At 43.0% G+C, this 15,550-nt stretch overlaps 4 protein-coding genes across 7 annotated transcripts in view; 2 read left to right on the forward strand and 2 right to left on the reverse strand.

Annotated features, from left to right (window-relative positions):
- The window catches only part of herc2 (HECT and RLD domain containing E3 ubiquitin protein ligase 2), a 42,514-nt gene extending 42,064 nt beyond the window's left edge, over positions 1–450 (reverse strand). For all 3 annotated transcript variants that reach the window (XM_073477267.1, XM_073477266.1, XM_073477265.1), the window contains exon 1: positions 364–450. The gene's annotated coding sequence lies outside the window, so the exon portion shown is untranslated. The remainder of the gene's footprint in view (positions 1–363) is intronic.
- Positions 451–1,549: 1,099 nt separating this feature from the next.
- nipa1 (NIPA magnesium transporter 1) lies at positions 1,550–6,049 on the forward strand. Its single transcript, XM_073476506.1, has 5 exons — positions 1,550–1,729; positions 2,899–2,946; positions 3,028–3,118; positions 3,384–3,547; positions 3,683–6,049. Exons 1-5 carry the CDS (start codon positions 1,600–1,602, stop codon positions 4,180–4,182), a joined length of 933 nt encoding a protein of 310 aa, XP_073332607.1. The 5' UTR covers positions 1,550–1,599; the 3' UTR covers positions 4,183–6,049.
- A 186-nt stretch (positions 6,050–6,235) lies between these two features.
- nipa2 (NIPA magnesium transporter 2) lies at positions 6,236–9,910 on the forward strand. 2 transcript variants are annotated; one of them, XM_073475781.1, is made up of 6 exons: positions 6,236–6,393; positions 7,035–7,265; positions 7,676–7,732; positions 8,127–8,217; positions 8,323–8,483; positions 8,691–9,910. In XM_073475781.1, the coding sequence occupies exons 2-6, from the start codon at positions 7,127–7,129 to the stop codon at positions 9,347–9,349; spliced, it is 1,107 nt and encodes a 368-aa protein (XP_073331882.1). In that variant the 5' UTR covers positions 6,236–6,393; positions 7,035–7,126; the 3' UTR covers positions 9,350–9,910. The 2 variants fall into 2 exon arrangements, with proteins under 2 accessions (XP_073331882.1, XP_073331881.1); XM_073475780.1 differs by lacking the exon at positions 6,236–6,393 and adding an exon at positions 6,874–6,939 and having other exon boundaries at positions 8,691–9,674.
- The window catches only part of cyfip1 (cytoplasmic FMR1 interacting protein 1), a 29,117-nt gene continuing 23,397 nt past the window's right edge, over positions 9,831–15,550 (reverse strand). The window contains exons 24-31 of the mRNA XM_073475779.1: positions 13,298–13,441; positions 13,021–13,111; positions 12,266–12,396; positions 12,100–12,172; positions 11,442–11,536; positions 11,090–11,328; positions 10,841–10,988; positions 9,831–10,493 (exon numbers count right to left, since the gene is read on the reverse strand). Of these exons, the coding sequence (XP_073331880.1) occupies positions 10,329–10,493; positions 10,841–10,988; positions 11,090–11,328; positions 11,442–11,536; positions 12,100–12,172; positions 12,266–12,396; positions 13,021–13,111; positions 13,298–13,441 (1,086 nt within the window). The 3' untranslated portion in view covers positions 9,831–10,328. The remainder of the gene's footprint in view (positions 10,494–10,840; positions 10,989–11,089; positions 11,329–11,441; positions 11,537–12,099; positions 12,173–12,265; positions 12,397–13,020; positions 13,112–13,297; positions 13,442–15,550) is intronic.

A 15,550-nucleotide genomic window follows, 5' to 3' on the forward strand; every position in this document is an offset into this window, starting at 1 on the left:
GCTAGCAAGGGCACATTCCGCGTTAACCTTGATAAAGTGGTTACAACCTCGTTATCACGCATGATAACAGACACAAGTCATGCGGGTATTAACGCACACTGACACAGCATCAGCACTCACAACGCAACACCTAATGCTAGGTAACGTTCACGTTAGCTCGGCGGCTAAGTGCTAACTTCTTAGCTAGACAGCTAATACTCAACACAACGTTAGCTAGCTAACGCTAAAGCAGCTCTCATCATCCAGGCAGCGATGAACAAGCGTCTGTGTCATGGACACCAAAGCCTAAAGAGACGCAGCGTCCCGGCGAGTTCACCAACGCACCGGTAACGTGACGATTTTGATCACAAATACCTGAATTACCTGCGGTCTCTGCTCAGGCTATTCTCGTCCCCTCAGCTGCTTTGCTGCATTAACGAGACGTTCATAATGGGCTTGATTGACAGGTCGCGGACTGGGGCACGAGGCATGGAAACACATTACGTAGTCGTAACTGGGAGATCGAATGCGATTCGTCGTCACCGGGACCTCCCGCCGAGGCGGGGCTTCCGACGCGAGCACATCCGTTGGACATTGTTTCTACTACTCCGCCCGCGCGTGCCGGCCGGTGTCATAAAATGTGCGCTTCTTTTGGTTGAGAGGCGGGACATAGGAGGGGCGGGGTCGGCCCAGAAGGAGGAAGAAGCGTCCGGCAGGTGGCGCTGTGTCTCAGTGGAAGAGAGGGGGTGTTTATTTCACTGATTTATTTGAGGACAGAGTTATATTTCACACAGTTTTAGATGTACATTTAATTATAGTAGTATTCTTTAAATAATAAGTATTTATTTTATCCACATCTGCAGCTGTTTTATCTATTTGACCACGTGACAAATATTAACCTGTCTGCAACTTACACAGTCATCAGACATCTGGGTTCCACACGTAAATTTAAGTTTAAGTTGTGTTTAAGTGTTTAATTTATGTATATATTATATATATATTTGAGTCGAGCGTGTTGTGTCTTATTTTTATTTCCTTGTGATTAATAAAATACCTCTTATATTGAGTATATAGTCTATACAAAGGGCATGAAGAGCAACATGTCAGGGACCACCTTATTTAGTCTGCTGGATGTGCATTTTCTAATGTAATAGTCTATCTTATTTGTGTGCCCAAAATTTAAGTTATAAAATTCATGGATGGAACAGGTGACCAAGCTGCCAGTGGACCACTATGCTATTGCCAGAACCTCTGTGTGAAGAGAGGGTCCGGACCAGAACAAATTAAGTGTAATAGATGATGCATTGATGTAGCTCCTTTAAAAAGGGGACCCAAAATGTCATTTAGTTGTTGTTGTCGTTGTTGTTGTTGTTGTTGTTTCATCTAGGAGGCTTGCCATAAGCCTTTTGGCATGAAAAATAGAATTTAGTAAAGTGCAGTGAGAGTAATGTAACGTAATGTAACGTAATGTAATGTAACGCTGAGATGCTGCAGGCTGCAGCCGGGTGCTTGCAGGTACCGCGCATGCGCACTGTCTCACTTCCTGGATTCAAACCCAGAAGTCGCTGCTGAACTTCAGACGTCCAGCAGCCGGTGTCGAGCTGAACATAAACAACAGCGATGGAGACCGAGTCCGATCCAAAGGGCGTCCCGGTGTCCGTCGGGATTCTGATAGCGGTGGTGTCGAGTTTAATCAACGGGTCCACGTTTGTGCTGCACCAGAAGGGAATATTACGGTCCAAGGAGAGAGGTAAAGAGGGAAATAAGCGTTTAAATCCACTTAAAAACACGCACTATACAGTTACTTTTGAGTGTTTGTATGTTGTTTTGTTTTGCTGGAGCCTAATTTCTAACAAAATACTTCATTTAAAATACTTAAAGTACATTGTCGAGTACGTCACTTCATTGTCATGGTTTTAATGGTTACATTATACAACAGTTAGCCTGTTTGTGAATGTGTCCAGCAACACGCTCATTTACATCGTCAGCTAAAGCTTTTCATTTGTGTTCCTCGTTTGTAATCAGGATATTATCGGATATTTCATGTTAAGGTTATTAGTTGTGCTGAAAAAAAAACTACTAAAACTGGAATGAAAGGACAAGTTGGATGTCTGACAAAGGTTATTTACTCCACTGTAATTATATTTGTTATATTTGCAAAGCTGTCCGCTTAATGCACAGTGTTTTGTCTCATGTCATTTGAAATGCATCAAAGTTTTGTAGCTGTTCACTTCCTCCTGTTGTGTTTCAGTGGTCTGCTCGCAACAGAAACCACACACACGCTTCAAATCTATGATGTGTGAAAATAGCAGAGCTCGACTTTACAATATAGGGGGGTTTCGGACAGTTTATTTCAATTGGATATATTTTCACATTTCACATCAATAGCTGTCAATAGTATATAGACCAAAAAAAGAGAAAATCTCCAAACCCTCTTTCCCGCCACCTTCTTCCAACTCATGTCGAAACTGATAAAGAGAAGAAAGAAAGAGAAGTAAAACAATAACTAACAGTAAATGGTGTCAGAAAAGGGACACGAGGAGTCAGGACAAAGACAAATATGGAGGGGGAGTCATCCTCTTCTGTGTCAAGTGAAATGCCTTAGTATAGTGGATTTTGTATTAAAATTTTGCGTTGAATCAGCCCCTATAGAGGAGGAGTGTATTTTATTTTGATACATTTCATGAGCAAGTATTTGCTTCTTTTGTCCAACCAGCAGTCCAAATCCCAAAGACTCTTCGTTTACTTTCACAAATCACAAAGAAAAGCAGCAAATCCTTCATTTAAGAAGCTGAAACCAGCAAATGTTTTACTTGCAAAAAGACTGAAACAATTAACCGGTTATCAAAATAGATGCTGATCAATCTTCTAATCGTTCCACCTCTAAACTCTTTTATTTTCCTTTTTATTCTTCCATAGGCTGCTCCTACTATTTAGATGTGGTGTGGCAGACTGGCACATTGTTCAGTGAGTATAACACCATCTGTCAGCTCTGGAAGTACAGTTCAGATGCAGTGTAAAATAAAATCTGTTTATGAATCTCATCAGTGATTGTTGGTCAAATTGGGAATTTCCTGGCGTACAATGCGGCCCCTGCTGTGATAGTGACACCTCTCGGAGCCCTGGGAGTGTTGTTTGGGTAAGACCAAGAGAGAATTAGATTATTTCTTTTTGTATTTGTTTCTTTCTTGAGCATTTTGCTTGACATTTTGACATGGTTTGGTGAAACTATAAACAAACTGTATTTTTGGGGTAAGGAGGTATTTTGAAGACATTTGTTGTGCAGTGTCTTGTTTTTGAAAATTGTTAGTTTCTAATATAGTTTCAATCTATATTAATAGTTTTGCTCCCATGACATTAAGCCATCGTGAATTGCCTTGTGTATGTCTTTCTGTGTGATGCAGGGCTTTGCTGGCTTCCTTGGTCTTGAAGGACCATTTGAATATCCTGGGAAAGCTTGGCTGTGTGCTGTGCTGCTGTGGCTCTGTTGTTGTGGTGATCATCCACGCCCCTAAAGCAGTGACTGTGACGTCGAGACTGGAGTTAGAGGAGAGACTATCTGACCCAGGTGTCAAGTTTGTTTGTGTTTTTTTTGCCTTTAATTCAGTCAAGTAATTGATAAATGTGTCGTCCAGAATTATTAAAGATGAGGTGCCATGTAGACATGCAGGTGAAAGTGACCATATCATTTCTCATCCTGCAGTGTTTGTACTTTACGCCATCTTGGTGGTCTTGCTGCTGGTCATACTAATTGTGTGGGTGGCCCCAGCTCACGGTAGATCAAACATCATGGTGTACGTCGCCATATGTTCCCTCTTGGGAAGCTTCACGGTGCCAAGCAGCAAAGGGATCGGGCTTGTTGCAGAAGAGGTCTATGTGGACGGGCCCTCCAACAGCAGAGCTCTGGCTCTCTTGCTGGGCTTGGTGGGGACGCTGGCTGTCAGCATCCTCATCCAGTTCTACTTCATCAACAAGGCCTTGGACAGTTTCACCTCCAACAACTTTGGGGCCAGATACTATGTGGCGTTCACTTCTTCCGTCATTCTTGCCTCTGCTGTTCTTTTCAGGGAGTGGGCTGCGCTAACCTTACCCGACATCTGTACCATGCTTTGTGGTCTGCTCACAGTGTTCGTCGGGGTTGGTCTGCTCCATATTTCTGAGGAGGCTACAATTACTTGGAAGAAGAAGAAGAAGACAGAGTGATTGAGGTGCCTTCATATGTACTTGAATTTGTGCCATACTGAATTTCTTAAAGCACAGAGTCTATATTTGATTTGTCTTGTACAACAAATGTGAATGACCAAAGCCGAAGTGTATTTTTAGCTGCTTTCACTCAAAGGAGACATATAATGCTCATTTTCAGGTTCATAATTGTATTTGCGGTTACTAATAGGCTTACATGCGTTCATACTAGAAAAAAAGCATCAGTTTTCTCCTACTGTCCCCCTCTGTCTGAAACGCTCTGTTTTAGCTCCTGTCTCTTTAAGGCCCCGCCTCTGAAATAGCCACTCTGCTCTGATTGGTCGGCTCACACATGCCCGAGCCAGCACAGCTCACCGTGTCTCTTGTCACCTCTGCCGTGTTTCAGCTTCTAGTCGGCTTCACTTCTACCGTGAATAAAGGCATTTATTATGCAAATGTGTGACGTGGTGACATAGTGTGATGTCACAAAGTCACGGAATTAAGGGCTGACTTTTTTCGAGCAGTGTTTTCTGTGGGGGGAGCTCCCACTGACGCGGACTTTCAGCCTTTTAACTTTCAAGACTTTTTACATGCACAAGAACTTATATAACCGACTGAAGGAAAGGAAACAAAATGTAATTTAACATGGAGACCTTTTATGGAGACGATGCACAATTAAGTGAAATATTATCGAAGTTGCAATATAAAATATAAAAGAATATATATATATATATATATATATATATAAAATCTACATCACATCTACATGATTTTTTTTTACGATGCAGCCCTACTTAACATTTATTTGAATATCTTTGTTTGTTTTGTTTGTGTAATAATGATCATTCCTTCTTTAATTTCATAAATACTCACAAATGCAACTCCTATCATGAGATTGTCACTCCTCCTCTCATAGCTTATAAACAGCACATTCAGATATAGCCTGGAGAAACGGTTAATTTGTCAACGTCACGTTTTTACACATTTCAAATATTTACAAAGAAGCTTATCTATCTGTAAATCACTGTTAACTGTTCAGATAAGTACTGTAAATAATTCTGTTTACTGTCATGTAGAGCGGTGCCCTTTTATAGGCCTTTTCAATGTTCTCCCAGTGTTGGACTGTATCAGTGTTGAATCACCTACACTGTGACTTATTTAGTATGTCTCTGAATTATTCAGTGTTATTTCAGGAGCAGTCTCATTTGTGCCGGAGCTGCATAAACCTTGAGTATCAACAATGACTGAATCATTTGTCTAATAGAGAGATTTTTTAAAGCTAATATACCAAATAAACTTTTGTTCTGTGGCTGGCCACTAATTTTCTTGTCACATTGTGTTGTGACTACAGGATATACACGTGTAATTAAAACCTCTTTGTATTGTTATTTTTTTTACAAATGTTGACACATATTTCTGATACTGTGTGTCTGCTATGTGCTGGCTTTTGCAAACGGTTGTTGTAATAATAATTGTCTCTTACAAGCCCTGCGAGTCCTTTGGTCATCTTGCTTGATTTGTAAAGTATTAAAGGTGCACTATGTGGTTTTGGGGAAGGAGTTTCAAACATAAGATATCCTCATTCAGTGACTGATTTGTATGCCTCAAAAAACGTAATACTTTCATACTGTTTTGCTTTGTTTATACGTGGCGGACCCTGCCACCTTTCTAGCTTCAAACAGTGTTCTGGAGACCTTATTTGAATTTCTTCTCCAAAACTACATAGTGCCCCTTTAAACTAAAAATGCCTGCATGTTCAGGTTTTGGAGAAAGAAGAAAACTAACCAGATATGTAAAGTACTTTTAATACTTTTAGTAAAACAAAGTGGGACTTAATCTGAATTTTTGTAATAAGCATAATTTTTAATAAACAATGATTTTCAAACTAGTTATAGTGTGTTGGGTTTTTTTTATGATTCAATGTAGAATGACTGCAATAAAGATTTTAAAAAAAGCTCGTAGTAAACACTGCCTCTAGCACAGTGTAGTGTGTTACTGGACTTCAGCCTGCGGAGGGCACACGGTCCGGCGCCATCCTCTCCGGTGATAAGCAGAAGAAGAGCCTCGCAGTGCGGCAGTCGGTGCTGGCTGAGTGCGGGGAGAAGCAGTATGAGATGTTTAGCCACAGAGCCAGGAAGCAGGCTAGCTGTTATTAGCTAACCTCTAGCTGCTAACCAAACCTTCCTGTCGGGTGGAAACCAGCCACTTTTTTGTTGTTGTTGTTGTTGACAGGTATGTACTTTCATTGTGACTTCTTCTTGAACCGATACTCAGACTCTCGGTCAGCGCGAGCTTAATTGGTTTCGCTAGCCAAGCTGTTAGCCGTCGAGCTAATTTAAGCTAAAGTGGCTAACAAGGGGGGGGTGGGAGAGACTAGCTAGGAAAATACTGTTAAATTCAACTCTGTGGTGCCATTATAATGCTGCGGTCCAATGAGAATAGTTTAGTGTCATTTAAAAATATTTGTGTAATTACGTAACGGACTATTATGGGCTAGCTGGTTAACGAGCCTCACCTAGCATTGCCCAGGTTAACATCAACGTCAATGGCGTGACACTTCCTGAATTCCTGAGTGTTTTAATGACATTATTGACAGAGCAGTGGAGCCACACAGTGCTCCTGTCTGTACAACACCCAAACAACCGGTTGGCCTCTTCAGCATTCACTCCTGTGATTGTCTGGGAAGCAGTCATACATGTCCTCTCACTCCTCTTGTGATGGATTATTCACTCACATCAGATCAGGGTTTATCAGTGTGTAATGTCACCTGTGGAGACGGTAGGTCACTGCTGTGAAAAATGATGTTTTAAAAACTTTTGCTGATATTTCATGTGCCATGTGTTGTTGTCTTCCTCTTGTTTCTCGTCTCTCAGGTGTCTGGGTTGGCCAGAACTGTACCTTTGGTCAGCATCTGCGTTGTTTGGTCGTAAATGTGACAGAGGACACCAACACATCCAGCCTCGCTATGGGTCAGGACAGAGGGAAGTATGATTTTTACATCGGTCTGGGATTGGCCATCAGCTCCAGCATCTTCATCGGAGGCAGCTTTATCCTCAAGAAGAAGGGGCTTCTGAGGCTGGCGAGGAAGGGGTCGATGAGGGCAGGTACTGACCCGACTGAGTAACTACTGCAAATCACACACACACAACCGAGCAGGGAGCAGATTGACTGACTTTGTCAGCTGAGTAAAGGCACTCCCTGGTGTAGTTGTGCAACACAGAGTCAGCTAAGAAGTCAGACCAGTGGGGAGAGCACACAAACACACCTGATGGCACTTTCCCTACACTTCAGACAACTCGCACAGTTTTGTTCTCTGCTGCAGTGTGTGTGTGTATTCAGTCAAGTGTGTGTGAGTCATCAGCTCTTAACGCCTAGTAATCATTGACTCCACAATGACCTTGTCCTTCAGCTCAAAACCAGTGCAGCTACCTGACTTGTAGTCGTGATCATGACACAAGTCAGATTTTTGCCTACAGGCAAATGTTATTTAAATATTTGTCTTTTTTCTCCTCAGGCCAGGGCGGCCATGCATATCTCAAAGAATGGCTGTGGTGGGCTGGTTTACTATCAAGTAAGTGATAACACCTGAGTCGCAGGTTAGATGATGTTAAGATGTCGAGATTAGAACTGGGTTAAAGTTGGTTGAAAACATATTTTTCAGACGCATAGGTTACATGTAACTGTTGTTTCTTCAGGCCCTTTTTAAATAACTATATTTCAGTGTGTTGTAAGTCCACAGTATTCTTTGACACGTCATTAAAATGCTGTTAAACAATAACACGTAGCCTAGATGTCTTAAAAAACTTTTCCGCCAACGTCAGCCAAGTTTAAGCCGAGACACCTTGACATCTTTGACCTGCATATGACCTAACCTGTGCTTGCAAGTGTTTACTTCTGTCTGCCATCACTACAACCGTTGTCTTTTGCGTTTGGTATTTAACTTAATATGTCTTAATCTTTTACAGTGGGAGCTGGTGAAGCAGCAAACTTCGCAGCATACGCCTTCGCTCCTGCCACTCTGGTCACCCCACTGGGAGCCCTCAGTGTGCTTGTCAGGTAAATACGACTCACTGCACGACTTTGACACTTAAACCTTCCTTCTGTTTGTAAATGTATGTTGTGGAGTGGAGTCACTGTGGCTCATCGTAAATGTCATTGCAGCGCCGTGCTGTCGTCGTACTTCCTGACGGAGCGGTTAAACCTGCATGGGAAGCTCGGCTGCCTGCTCAGCATCCTGGGCTCCACCACCATGGTAATTCACGCTCCAAAAGAGGAAGAGATCAGCAGCCTCGAGCACATGACCAAGAAGCTGGTCGACCCAGGTACAGAACAACTGACCATTAGAGATCCTGTCCACGATGACTTATCAGTTTATGTCCTTGTTACTCCTGATAACAAAAACATTCTGAGATGAATTACATGAAATACACCTGTTCTCCATCAGAATAGTGCCTAGTTTGCTTGCTTGAGACCAAACACAACTTTGTTCACATTTATTTCCACTTTCACACCTCCTTTCTTTCTTTCAGGGTTTTTCCTCTTTGCCACTCTAGTCATCATCGTGGCTCTTATCTTCATATTTGTTGTGGGTCCCCGTCACGGTCAGACCAACATCCTAGTCTACATCACCATCTGCTCAGTAATCGGGGCACTATCTGTGTCCTGCGTCAAAGGACTGGGTATTGCCATCAAGGAAGCAATCGCCGGGAAGAACGTTGTGAGAAGCCCACTGGCGTGGATCTTACTTCTGGGTCTGGTGGCCTGTGTGAGCACACAGATCAACTACTTGAACAAGGCTCTGGACATATTCAACACCTCCCTGGTGACTCCCATCTACTACGTGTTCTTCACCACATCTGTGCTCACCTGTTCCGCCATCCTCTTCAAGGAGTGGGGGCACATGGGCGCGGACGATATCATCGGCACGCTCAGCGGCTTCCTCACCATCATCGTGGGGATCTTCCTGCTCCACGCCTTCAAAGACGTCAGCGTCAGCTGGGCTTCGCTCGCCGTGTCCATGAGGAAGGACGAGCGGGCGTTTCCCGCGGCCAACGGGATGGGGTCCCACAGCACCTACGAACTGCTACATAATGAGTCCACTGAGGACATGGAGGACAGAGAGATGGGTTTGCCTTTTGATAGTGTCTCTAGAAGAAACGGGGCGATGACTTCCTCATTGGACCATTAAGGAACTTGTTTCCCCCCCAGCCCTCTACTGACTCACCAACCATGGCATTGTTATGGTAAAACAATAAGACAATCAGCTGTTTGGGGGAGTGACTTGGACAGACCAGTGGATTGTATTTAATGTTTTAATTTGCCTTACTTTTCTCAGAATATGGCCTGGTTGTAATCAGTCAGTTAGAACTTAATTTCATTCCTTCTGTAGCGCTGTAAATATGAGTTTTTTAAGAAATGTTTTTGTTATATGTACATGCATATTCATGCACTGACTTTCTTTCTATAAATCAAACAGATAAAAGTTTTAATATATATTCTCTATATGAGCTCCTGCTGACAATGATGACGACAGTTATAAAAAGGACAGTCACTATGATTTAAGTTTTTTTTTTTTCGTGATACTTGAAAGTAACAACAACTTTTGTTGGAAGTCGTTCCGAACCTTTTTTTTTGTAGCGTTTACATGAAAAGCTCTCGAGATGAACCAACAGATTTGTTACATATTTATTGAATTAAAATGATTAAAACGTTTGAAACACAAGGCACAGTGAATAAATGCTTAACATGAGTATGAGCTTTGTTACTTTCATTTAAAATGTTTAGCATGCATGTTCAACAATATAGAAAATACAAATTTACCTCCACCCCCACTTAAAATAGGCTGTTCACCCTAAATATTCCACCACTGCAAACCCTTAAATACGCATCTGATAAAACTACTTTCCCTTCCCTGATCTATAACTTTCTGCAGGTATAAAACAAAGAATAGTTCATCCAAAAAGGGGAAATATCTATTCATTTCTGATAAGGCACAAGTGAATACAAAAAAATAATTCTCACAAAATGTGGCCCAACTTCCTTTCATTTAATGGTCCTTTGCTACTAAAGACCTAAAGTAAATGAGGAATATTAGTGGATAGTCTGGTAATGATGACAGTGTTTGGAACTTCGCGCTGGTCCACGGTATCTACGGTGGCTGCGGCACCTCAGCTGCTGGCGAGTGACTGGTGTATCGGTGGCTGGAAGCATCGGACGTGTTCCACCGGCATGTTCTCTCCGTCTCCAGACTTCAGGTACTTGTTCAGGATGGCAAAAATCTCGTTGTTGAGGACTTGGAATTTGCGGATTCTGTCGACCATCTTCTTCAGTGGCTGAAGGGAGGCAGAAAATATCAATGAACAAGTGAACAAATCTTTTCTCTGCGTCTGATCAATGTGCTATGATGATTCTAGGCTGACTTTTTTGCAGAGTTAGATGAGAAGATTGATGTTATTCTTATGTCTAAGTTTAAAATGAAGCTACAGACAGCAGCCAGTTAGCTTAGCTTAGCATAAAGACTGGATACGGGGAAACAGCTGGTCTGGCTCTGTTAAAAAGTAAGAAAATCCACCTATCAGTGCCTCTAAAGCTCTAACACATTATATCTAGGTTGTTTAAATATATAAAAAACCATGTGAAAAACTTCCAATATATTTATTGCTAATCCCCTCCAACTCACCACACTCTTGATGACCTCATCCTTGCCGTCGTGCTTCTGCACCTTGAGAAGGTGGTAGCTGAAGTCGAGGATGTCAAAGCGTCTGTGTTGTCCCAGCAGGGCGATGATCATGCAGCCAGCCCAGTGGAGGCCGTCCCCGAAGCACTGCCTGTAAAACAGGAAAGAGGATGCATGAATGAAGATTTGGCACTTTAAAATAAATCACGTGGTGACAGGATGTTGCACAGACGCGTGTACTGCTGCACTCACTCCACTGTGAACTCGTGGGCTCCCACTGGGATGCAGTACACGAACTGCATGGCACTCCAGAGGCGGTGGAACTCCACGCACTCGTCCACGTGCATCACGCCGTTGCTGGGCAGCGGCCCCCGCCAGATGGGGTCGTCCAAGAAGCCTCGCACGCGAGTGAGGATGACCTCGAACATGGACAGACCGCAGCACAGCCTCTCTTTGGTCAGGAGGTCGCCCTCGCGAGCAATGGCAATTTGCTAAAAGAGAAGAGAGGCAGGAGACACGTTTAAAGGATGCACGACAGATCATCCAGTCAGTATCTCTCACTGTGATTCTGCAATGAACACAATAGCGATTGGTCTGGTCGTACCTGTGGGGTGCCAAGGCGCTCGATCAGTGGAACCATATGCAGTGCTGTGTATTTGGATTCCAGCCGCTTCATCTTGGCATCAAGGCGTTCCCCCTCTGCGAGGAGAAGAAAAGCGTCGTATGATAAATTATATTCTGTGATTTTCTTGTTGTCAACAACTCAACAAAGCACTGTGTGTATCCACAACCTGATATAGATCATTCGTCTGTGCCTTAGAGCTCCATTGTTGTCCATAAACACACAATGAGCTGTTGCTCCTGGTTATGTCTTCCTCCATTACAATAAAACACACACTGTAGTTACATGAGTCAGTCGAACAAAACCCATCGTGCTGCCATAAGTTATCTTTTACTCCCCTATTTGTTACACAGCTATTTTTCTATTTCTATAACAGTGTGAAACACTATATATGCCTTGCATCTCGAAGGGGGACAGTCTTTAAAATATCTGCCAGTATGTCTGTATTTAATTGAATACCATGTCTCACTTCTCTAACTGACTGTCTGGTGTTTCACTCTGACTTTAAATGTGGCCATTTAAAACCACTACTGTGTGACCACTTCTGCCTTTGAGGCGGACAGACAGCACGTAGCATGAACTAGTTCACAGCAACACCTCTCCACATCTAAATCAGCCACATGTTCTCTCATGCGTGTACCTTTGACGTGAACTCTTGGAAGAATGTTCTGAAAAGGTGCAGCGTGCAGCAAGTCACAAACTTCTTCCTGTGACTGACAAAGAGACAGTACAAGTCAAAACACAAAGGCACGAAAATACATAGAAATTACATCCTGAATCAATAAGATTCCAACTGAGATCAGTACCAGACTCTGCTCGCTCAGCAGACAGAACAGGAGGGCGTTGCCCACTTCCCTCAGGTTCTGGAAACACACCGTCTTGAGCTCGGCGTACTCGACAATGTCCTTCAGCTGGTGGTGAAAGAATTCCAGGATGCCTGAAAAGAAGTACAGCCTGTACATGTCATCTGCCACCTTATTTCATATATCGTATGTGAGCGCATGCTGGTGTCCATTTGCACTGCTGGTGTGGCAGCACGGCTAATTTAACCGTGGACAGGTCTGTGAAATGAGGGTATTCAGTGTGATCTATTCTTGACACTATTCTCCTGCATTTATATGAATAAAGGGAGAAAGAGATGGAACAAAACAAAAAAAAAACCTTTGTATTTGTTCTATTACTTCATGGAGATTTGGCACAAGGTTATTCCCTCAAGCAGCTGTTCTGAAAAGAGTTTATTTCAAAGACTCAGACTAGTTTCGCTTTCATCTGAAAGCTTCAATCAAAGCTCTTAAACAGCCGAACCCATTTTTCTGTGAAGAAAACTAATGTGAAGTAACAATGTTGAAGTCAAAGGCACGGCTAGATGAGGCGCTTTCATTTTCATCATTCTAGTAAAGGTAACGTAGAGAAAAATCAGTTAAATCACATGACACTGAAATTAATTCGCCAAATTCTCCATGGAAATTCAATAAAATGCAATTATGTCTTAATGCTTCCATGAGTTTAATGGGCCAAATGTCTGGCCTATTGATCAGTAGAGTGCTGCACGGTCAGTTACCTGGGGAGCCGTACTCGTGGCGGGGAAGTCTGCAGATCTTGGGCATCACCTCCATCAGGGTCTTCACATACTGCATTATGGTGCCCTGAAGCTGTACAGGAGAAGCAGAGTTAAAGCAGCAGTTAAGAGGAAACAGTAAACACAGACATTAACACACTGATCCGACGATAAAATCAGCAAATAAAGAAAGCAACCTCTTCTAACGCCTCCTCGCTGTCTCAACAGGAATTGACTTATGCCTCCCACACACCTTTATTGCTTAAAATGTCTGACTCACCAGGCTTTTGACGACCTTCAGCAGTTCCTCCATCACCACGGCGATGCCTTGGTAGCCCAGAAGTCTGCACATGACCTTAATGTGCGGGGGACCGACGAAATTCCTGTAGGTGCTAAATATGCTGCTGTACGCCAGGTTCAAGGTCTACATTCAGAGCAGAGACAGGTGGTGTGAAAGTGAGGATGAATATTGAAAGATAAAAACACATTATTTTTCTTATATTTAACTCACAGCTTCCTCATATTCTATCAAATACTAACAAATGGGTTCTGGAGGCAACCTGGCCCATGTGGGTGTACATGTATTTGTAGCCACAGAAGGGCTGAGTCACTTTGTCACAGTGAACACTTACAACGTCACCATCCAAGGGCACATCAGTAGTTTGTCAGCAAAACAAATGTTTCTTCATAAAACACCACAGTACCGATATTCAGAGAGGTTGTACAACAGCCACAATTTTGAGGTTCTTAGTATGTATCCTTAGTATTTGCTCCATGTTAGCATAAAGGACATGGGCCCAACTGGAATATGTGACATATTTACAATGACAATGCTAACATGCTAATGTTATAATAATAATAAAAGTTATAATGTTTACCATGTTCACATTATTGTTGGCAAGTGTTAGCATGCTGTATGTTAGCATTATTTTTGTAGGTATTTGGTCATAAACCAAAGTATTAGACACATTAGAGTTTTGACCCGATGGTGGCGCTGCATGAAAAGTCAGGGGATCAACAAAGTTACTGTAATTCATCCTGAGGGCGACGTGAATGTCTGAACCAAGTGTCATGGAAATCATTTAATAGTTGATGAGACATCTCACTCTAAACCACAAATGTCCACCGGGTGGCACACTGGAGATGGAGGAAAAGTCAGGATCACCAAAGTCAATAGGGTTTATCCTCTGGGCACCATGAACGGCTGAACAAAATTACGAGTAAAGCTATTATGTACATTTTGACCTGCTGGTGGCGCTACATGAAAAAGCGGGCACCACCAAAGTCATTAGGATTCAACCCCAGAGACCATACATTTCTGGCAATTCATCCAATACTCGTTGAGACAATTCAGTCTGGACCAAAGTGGAGGAACAACCGACCGATTTCCATCCTTAGAGTCATAACACCCCCACATGAACTCATTAATAAGGGGCGCCACAGTGGCTCAGTTGGCGGAGCGTGCGCCCCATGTGCAGAGGCTGTGTCCTTGCTGCAGCGGCCCAGGGTTCGGGTCCAACCTGTGGCTCTTTGCTGCGTGTCGTCCCCCCTCTCTCTCACCCCGTTTCCTGTCTTATCTCAAGCTGTCCTATCAAATAAAGCCATGAAAAGGCCCAAAAATGGGTTTATTACCCTAAATTCAATGGCAACCTGCCTGATAGATTGAGACACTTTGTATGCAAAGGTAGGCTTTTAGCCTGAGGGTGGCGCTAGAACAAAGCTCAAGGAATGTTAAAGATGCAAAGGATAAATTTCACAACAATCCGTCTGTTAGATTTCAATATTTTTTATGTCCAAGTGAAACGTCTGCTTGAAGGGATCACCGGTGTCAGGGGATCACTAGCATCATTAGGAATCATCCTCTGGGGACCTCGAATATCAGCAGTAAATTTCATAACAATCTGGCCGGCAGTTGTTCAGAGACTTTGCTCCGGAACAAGCTGCTGGACAGATGGATCGACCAACTGACAACATTTCAGCTCACACGCCATATGACAACAATAGATACAATGGTGTGGACAAAAGTGCTGGTGAAGGAGAAATTAAAGATCGATATCACTCTGATTTTCTGTCAATGGATTAGCAGCAGAAAACAAGAACAGAAAACAGCATCAGAACAGCCACATTTACAACAATCAAAACATATAATGGTCCATTTGGATGTTATTGCACTCTTTTCTAACATCCACTGCAACAGATTTCAGCTCTCTCTCTCTCCCCTGTCAGCAGAGAGTTGCTGCTGCTGTTGCTCTAATCCAGCAGCGCTCCCACTAGTGTGGCAGCGGCAGAGAAGACAAGGACACAGCAATCTCGGGTCCACTCCTGAGGCTGAAAGCACCCGGAGTCAGTGACAGTGGAATAGATGCTCAAAATGTCTGAATAGCAGGACCACAGGACGGTCTATCGGAACAAACACCTCAGGCACGACAGACTGGTATGTTCAACACGTGCTCGCAGTGTTTTTCTGGTAAGCCTTCCTTTTTAATCATGCTTTGAAAAGCTGGTCACGAATGATTTTCTTAACATGGTTCAT

The sequence above is a fragment of the Pagrus major genome, chromosome 11 (assembly GCF_040436345.1).
Source record: "Pagrus major chromosome 11, Pma_NU_1.0".
Taxonomy (NCBI): domain Eukaryota; kingdom Metazoa; phylum Chordata; class Actinopteri; order Spariformes; family Sparidae; genus Pagrus; species Pagrus major.

Bases quoted from the DNA above. Each gene is read 5' to 3' on its own strand.
- nipa1 (XM_073476506.1), top strand. From the start codon at position 1,600: ATGGAGACCGAGTCCGATCCAAAGGGCGTCCCGGTGTCCGTCGGGATT. The intron at 1,730-2,898 runs GTAAAGAGGGAA...ATTCTTCCATAG, and splicing joins ATTACGGTCCAAGGAGAGAG to GCTGCTCCTACTATTTAGAT. The intron at 2,947-3,027 runs GTGAGTATAACA...GAATCTCATCAG, and splicing joins GCAGACTGGCACATTGTTCA to TGATTGTTGGTCAAATTGGG.
- nipa2 (XM_073475780.1), top strand. From the start codon at position 6,879: ATGGATTATTCACTCACATCAGATCAGGGTTTATCAGTGTGTAATGTC. The intron at 7,733-8,126 runs GTAAGTGATAAC...AATCTTTTACAG, and splicing joins GTGGGCTGGTTTACTATCAA to TGGGAGCTGGTGAAGCAGCA. The intron at 8,218-8,322 runs GTAAATACGACT...ATGTCATTGCAG, and splicing joins GCCCTCAGTGTGCTTGTCAG to CGCCGTGCTGTCGTCGTACT.